This window comes from Panicum virgatum, chromosome 1K, assembly GCF_016808335.1.
Source record: "Panicum virgatum strain AP13 chromosome 1K, P.virgatum_v5, whole genome shotgun sequence".
Taxonomy (NCBI): Eukaryota; Viridiplantae; Streptophyta; class Magnoliopsida; order Poales; family Poaceae; genus Panicum; species Panicum virgatum.
In genome coordinates this window covers 39285936-39293125 of record NC_053136.1, presented here as the reverse complement: position 1 = coordinate 39293125, position 7190 = coordinate 39285936, and the positions used below count along the sequence as shown (strand labels likewise).

Below are 7190 nucleotides of genomic sequence, written 5' to 3'. Positions count from 1 at the left end.
GGCAAGGGAGGTGTTTGTCGCTGGCTTGCTGCTCACTTCATGTTCCGTATGGGGCGTGGCATTTAAACTCCTTATGTGGGCCGGACCGGACGGCCTCCTACATAGCCCATATATAAATAGCCAGGACTGAGTAAGCAGACAATTCTGCCGTATGTAAGAGAAATACGACATAAGATAGGATCCGTGTTGCCAAATAGTAGACATTAGCTTTCCAGTTTTTTTTTTTAAAAAAAAAGGTATTAGCTTTCCGCGATTCTAAGATCTAAAACAAACTCAGTCTGTCTACTTCCTCATCCTTGTCCCACATATCAGACTTTATGTTTCTTGCCTAAGGTTACATGTTTTTTCTACAGAAGTATCACAAGTTAGTTTACCTTGGTAAAAAAAATGTGTTAGAGAAGAATCTAACCAAACGTGTCGTTTACTTCACTCCAAAAACCATCAAATCATCTTTGAGGTTTTCAAACACATTTGAAAAGTCATTCAAAAGGACTTTTTGATATGATCGTGAAATGACTGAAGCTTTCCTTCGTTGGAAACGACTGTTGCTCCCTAGCTCCCCAGTCTCAGCCTCTCAGGCTTTCATCTCAAAAGAGGGGCAAAAAGAGCAGCGCATGGAACCGTATACCTTGGCATTGATACTGCTAGAGCAGTCAGTCAATACATGGTCATACTTTCATACAAAGAAATACGTACAGCACTGTAAATATTTACTTATTAACAGGGTAATGTCAGATGATCGCATGAATCAACGTCTAAGTTGGCTCAACAAACGATGAACACACTAAAGATTACCAATGTCAAACCCCTTTAGTAGGAAAGGATCAGCAGCTTGCCCCGTCCATCTGCAAGAGCAGGAGCAGCGGCGTAGGGCAGTTGGCAAATTTCAAACAAGAATGATGGTTACCATATGTCGCTGTGACATTAAAAACCAGCCCATCCAGATGGCTGCTCCACTTTCTTCGCCACTCCAGCACTAAATCTCTGGGAGGAGCTCCCTTGACCAGCAGCCCTGTTGTTGATCTGAGTAGCAGTGTTTACTGCTGCTGCTGACGTTCTGAAATTATCGGTGCCAAAACCCCAGGCATCAGGAGAAGGACCTGGGTTTGTGTTCCTGGTTAGGTTTTGCCTCCCATTAGTTGCATGATTGACCTTTGGTCGAGCCTGGGCCTTTGTGTCCGGGAATGCCTGCCATGTTTTGGCATCAGAATTGGCTGGCGAAGAGTTGCTTGCAAGCATTCCTTGTTCAAGCTCCCACACCGTTCCTTCAATCTTTTCCTTTCGCTGCATGAATTAATCTCAAGGTAAGATGCTTACACAGGACTACACAATATGTTGTATTAGACATAGGTGTCGAGGAATCACCTGAGATCCAGAGTCTTGTGTCCTTGAGCTGACTTTGTTTGACGGAGGTGTTGTCTCAGCAAGAGTGCGCTTCAGCTCTTGGATCTCCTGACGCTGCGATCGGCATATTGCAGATAGTTTTTCATACTTGGCTGTCATCTCATCCTTCTCCAATGCGGTTTTCTTCAACTGCTCTTTCAGCCTGGACACTTCAAGTTCAAGTTCAGATGCCTTACCAGCATTGTGTGTATCAAAATCTGCAACAAAGCTATTGAATGGATCTTTTTCACATTTTGGTTTCGGCTGAGGTTGGTCTGCTTTAATTTTCCCAGAACTTTGTGTCTCCGTGAACAAATTTGTGTCAGAGACACCTGTGAATCCATTATTGGGCACAGAGTTACTTGGTGCTTTACTTGCTCGTGACGATTGACCAGAATGACCATGCCTATCCCCAGGGATACAGATGCCAGTGTCCATCCTGCTTTGGTTCTGCTTTGATGACAGTGATGGTTTAATTGGCTCCTCATCAAACAGAGGTTTCCTATTATCCGCAGCTTGAACACCTTGTGCATGCTGTGTCACCCAAAATGCACCTAAAGGTGCATCTCCTGCCCTTGAGCTTCCATGCGTTAAAGAACTATTAGATTGCTCTCTTGGAGGCGGAGGAGGGTTCCTTCTAGGCATCACTTGTGTTCTTTTATGAGCACCTACACAGACAAAATAGATTATCAACAAATAAATATCACATGGCTAGTCATATCCAGAAATACAATGGTAAAATAGTAAATTGGTATTGGCCTTGCCCAATAATCACACTTTCTTGCAGAAATATAGGATCTAAAATCAGGCTAAAGTTGTAAATGATGGTTATAGAACACTGCATGCAGCAGGGAAACATGGCACAACAGTTTGATATCCTAGAGAAGGGAATGATGGTAGGACGATGGCAATTGCTATGAAGGAATGTTCATAATCATTAAATTTAAGATCAACAAGGTAAAAGTTCCCTACTAAAAAAAGAGAAAAATCCAAAAATTACTATACTATGATGTATGATACTCCCTCTGCTTCTTTTTGCAAGGCACACACACAACCCATGATTCAAGCTGTTCAATCTTACTAACAATCAGCCTCAGAATATGTCCATCATATCATACAGATTTTCTACTAGTGCATACATTTTTTAAGGTACTTTCATATGATGTCAGTTTTATAGTCTTGAACAATACAGATGTATAATATATTATTAATGGTCAAAATGTAATCTTGGAAAATGGAAACCACACCAGATCAAACTGTGCCTTACATTTGAAAAGGGGCATACAACATTCAAAATAACAATGTATAGGAGGGGGTTAGAGTATATGTACTAATTACCAAAGTCGGAGGCCAGGCCACAGAAATAAGAAATACTTGAATAGGATAATAAGGTAACCAAATAACCAATGTACACATAAATTCTTGTGAAAACCCGCTAGTGCAGGAAAATGGACCTGACGTAGAGTCTGGCTTCCAACCGTACCGCAATTATCTATCAAAGCTGTACCAATTTATGTTATTATATCAAATTCTTGTAGTAATAATTAGGTATTTAGATTACTAAATCATGTTAGGTTCTCCCAAATAAAAAGGAAGTTCCTGCAAAAATAAGGACACAAAAGGGCTATTCATTGAAGATATGCAAATCCTGCTTTGCTTCAATCAAAATTCCTAGAACCAAGTTCTTCATGTCACTCTGACTGGTTTAAGCTTCACAAAATGATTTTTATCCTGACATAACGGAATATGCCAAAAATATAAATGCATGGATATATCCATAGAGCATACAATATCTTATCAGCAGGTCCACATCCGTAACATAACTAGTTGCTTACCACTTAACTTAGTCTATTACAGGGGGTTAGTTTCTATCTATTAGGTTAGATCCAATTTAGTTCCTTGGCTGTCGTAGATCATCAATAAAGGGTGGGAAAGAATTATTCGTGCCTGTCCATGGCAACCTACTGAACATATCGTGTGCCCCTTCCAATCCCCCAACCCAGACACATAACTCGCACTATCTTTCTGTCCCCAAGTGGTCCTTTGAAATTCAATAAGTGGACATTTGAGTTGTCAAACAAGCAAACAGAATTAAGATTTATCCCCATTCTATCTACAAATTATTCAGGCAGTACTGCAAATCAATGGCAACCACACATGATCAATAAATTGTGTTCCTACTTGGACAGACAAAAATTCTTCTAGCACATCACCTTCATCTTGCAAACTCATGGAAATGGCTGATGAAGGTCCATCAGGTAATCTTTTCTGTAACTCCAGCGGCAGTAGCTCGTTAACACAAAACCAGACCTGTAAAATATACAACTTAAAACATAAGCCAAAGAAAAACTATTTGTCTGAATCCTATAGCTACATGCAACAGTCTATGACTAACCTAGTATCATGGAGATGAATGGCCAATCAATCAAAGCTCTTGCCTGCGTAATGTCTGGCCTGGAATTTGGAGAGGCTTCCAGCATATCTTTGATCAACCCTGTGACAGCAGTGCTATACTTGGGTTGCTCAGGGATACGATAATTGCCATTGAGTATCTGCAACTTGGATTCTCCATCAAATGCAGACTTGAAGTAGCATATTCTATATAAAAGGCATCCCAAGGCCTGCCAATGGTAAATAAAAAAAGTCAAATGACTTCACTCAGCCATATTTTGCATGAAGTGCAAGACAAATAGCCACATGATTAATGTTAAATAATATATGGCATAGGAACCAAAACATTAGAGTAGCGGAATCACTAATTACAATTAACATGAAAAATATGCGTTAACTTTTTACGAAGTTAATTTGCCTATCTCTGATAATTAATGTAAGAATAGCACATGATATGTCATTGGTTTGCTTAAGGTTTGAAGATATGCATCCTAAAGGCCACGTGGTCATATGCTTTGCACTCACCCAAATGTCGACTTTCTCACTAATAACTTCTCTTCTGTAGAGATCCCACATCTGAAAACCCATCATGTCATTATTAGAGATTATACAAAGTTTCTTAATTTTAATCCATCATGTATATATCTGCTCATTTACCTCAGGGGCCCTGTATGCCGGGGTTGTATGTTTCCTAATGATATCTTCCTCAATTCCCATCTCTTCTGGTTTGCTGAAGCATTTATGATTTGTTGACGTGCTTCCAAAATCGCATATTTTCCATGCACCGTCAAATCCAAGAAGAATATTTTCAGCTTTCAGATCCCTGAACGACATGGCAAAGAAGTTTAACCATTTGTGAGTAGCTGATGCATGCTCGTAACTTTATAACATGTTTTAGCAACTGCAAACAAGCCCCTCACGCCTAATTTCGACACATTGGTACAACAAAGAACTGTTTGCAAATAATTTTTGTCCACCTAATACGGCACATATGCTATATGGTACATAAATTTCAATCCAGCCCAGAATATTAGCAACATACAAATATGGCACACGAAAGAAAATAAAAATATTACAACACTCAATTTGCTAGTGTGCCATAATTGCTAATTAATTTCAGAAATCTTAACTGTATAGTGAAACATAACAGTATAAATAAAGACTACAAAGTACCTATGTGCAATCGGTGTTGACTGTCCATGCATCGCAAAAACAGCATTGCAGACATCTCTGAAAATTAGAAGTGCCTTCTTCTCCTCGTAGTAACCACTACCTCTGCTTTCCATTGCACTCACCAAGGATTTCTCACAGAACTCCATCACAAGAAGTGCCTCCTTTGTGCGGCCCATATCAAAAACATCATGCGCAACAAGTGTAACCACATTAGGATGCCCTTTGAGGAGGTTCATAACCTGGATTTCCTTCATGACAAGATCAAGCGATTCCGAATCATTGCAAATAATGTGCTTCAATGCGTACGACTTTGATGGATGTACTGTGTCACATGCCAGATATACACAAGAGAAACCTCCTTGTGCAATGGCATTTCGTACTGTAATCTTCACGTTTCCAACATCAATGGTCCGACCTTCCAACCCACTCTGTGCTTTCCCCCCAAAGGGATTGAGCCTCCACATTATTGTAACACCCAAGATAGATAGAATGAAATCTCAATTCTTTTGTAATGATTCGCCAAATGTTCCTGTGTAAACCAAAAGACAACAGAATGAAAATTTTGATATACGCACAAAAAGTAAATGGAATATCATTGAGAAAAAAATGCCACTCATGAAATAAATTGTCCAAAGAAAGCTACCAGTTTCGTGTCTGCACTCGTATGAAATGCAGATCGTGATCCTCTGCATGGAGATAGATGTATGCAAGATATTTGACTATGTGCGCCCATTAGTACCAGATAAAGCCATGTCTACTATCAGAGCCCCAAAGATGGAAAATAATCATTAACTTGATACTCCAAAGCTAAATTTTACCCCCTTTTTGTAAACCTATCTAATAGTGTGATGTCTCCACTTAGTTTTGTGGATGAAGCACTATCAAGCACAGGCATAACAAGTAGTATTACAATAACGTGATCCAAATCCATCTCCCACAACCTAGCACAATTACTATTTGAGGATTCTGCTCCCCTCTGAACATTATCACAACACACCAAACTGTTATTGAATAATCACTTCCAGAATGGCTTGATTCTATGGAGTGATAAGCCAGCCTTAGAATTATTGGACAAAAATTCCACTTCTTACGTTGATGATCTGCTGACTGAACCCTGGAAAATCACAACACGCATCTAAACAGGATGGACTTAATCCACTGCAACCAATCGCGCAATACAGGTGGAACTAATTAGTAATTACACCTAAACCACCTTGCTGCTAGTCCAACACTAAAACAACCATGATGCCCGTAAGCTACAATAGCTCAGGGAACACTAATGCCCGTGCATTCAGGTGCAGCTACTGGGTACTGCTAAAGCTAGGACCATGTGACGCCCACATATGAGTGTTCTCGGGCTCAGATCAGGCGATCTCGGGGTAATCGCTATATGCTTGCTCCGAAAAAGGACCAAAACCATGGAATCTAGCCAACCCAAAGCTCGTGCCCCCCGGGCCAGATTACAGAGATACTGTCATACTGAAACCCACCAAAATTTCCCCCCGCATAGCTCCAGCGCGAGTGGCAGATCACCGCGAGCCCGCGCGCATTCCCACAGCCAACGGAAACGATCGCCCTCCCTACCACGCGAAAATGCAGGTCTGGCTCCGATCCCTCCCAGGCAACTGAATCTAACCACCCCCAATGCCGCCGGCCCCTCGTACACCCACGACATGCGAATCCCGCGAAAAGCTCGTCGAATCTCGGCAAGGAGGCGCACCTCTAGATCGGAGGCGGAGAGCGGCGCCCGCGCGCCGGGGGGCGTCGGATGCGGGGGCGCGATCTCGTCTGGAGATTCGGCGCCCCGGAGTACCCGGTTGCTAGGCCCCTGGAGGCTGGAGGGAAGGAGGGAGGAAGGAAGCAAAAGCCGAGACGTGAAGTGGTGTTGGAGCCGTGGGCGGCTGGCGAAGTGGTGGCCTCTGGCCTGGTGGTGGTCGGTGCGGGGGTGTGGCCACCAATAGATTTGTTCTGGAAAATATTTTTGCCCACCCTTCTCCTGTGCTTTCTCTGTATCTTGGTGATCGCTCCATTGTCTTTACTTGCCTTTCCTAGAGCAAACATGCAATTGATTGCCCAAGCTCAATGCCCATAATAAAATCCTTTTTTTCGGCATAATAACTCAAAGGACACAGAAAACTCGAGCTAACTTTCAAAGAAATCCGGAGCACTTGTCCGTGATCGACATTTTTTTCTAAAATAGTTTGACATTAGTATGAATAATAACTTCAAAATAATCATGTGTT

At 41.7% G+C, this 7190-nt stretch overlaps 1 protein-coding gene across 1 annotated transcript; it reads right to left on the bottom strand.

Moving 5' to 3' along the window:
• Positions 1-609: 609 nt before the first annotated feature.
• On the bottom strand, positions 610-6843 carry LOC120706910 (AP2-associated protein kinase 1-like). Its single transcript, XM_039991664.1, has 8 exons — positions 6668-6843; positions 4948-5476; positions 4432-4597; positions 4300-4350; positions 3822-4004; positions 3597-3693; positions 1366-2051; positions 610-1284 (listed from the first exon to the last, which is right to left on the bottom strand). The coding sequence occupies exons 2-8, from the start codon at positions 5409-5411 to the stop codon at positions 925-927; spliced, it is 2007 nt and encodes a 668-aa protein (XP_039847598.1). The 5' UTR covers positions 5412-5476; positions 6668-6843; the 3' UTR covers positions 610-924.
• Between the last annotated feature and the right edge of the window lie 347 nt (positions 6844-7190).

What these genes read in the sequence shown, in the direction of transcription:
- LOC120706910 (XM_039991664.1), bottom strand. Translation starts at nt 5,411, where the DNA reads ATGTGGAGGCTCAATCCCTTTGGGGGGAAAGCACAGAGTGGGTTGGAA. An exon ending in CGGCATACAGGGCCCCTGAG is followed by an intron (nt 4,351 to 4,431) that starts GTAAATGAGCAG and finishes ATGGGTTTTCAG; the next exon opens with ATGTGGGATCTCTACAGAAG. An exon ending in CCAGGCCAGACATTACGCAG is followed by an intron (nt 3,694 to 3,821) that starts GCAAGAGCTTTG and finishes TATATTTTACAG; the next exon opens with GTCTGGTTTTGTGTTAACGA.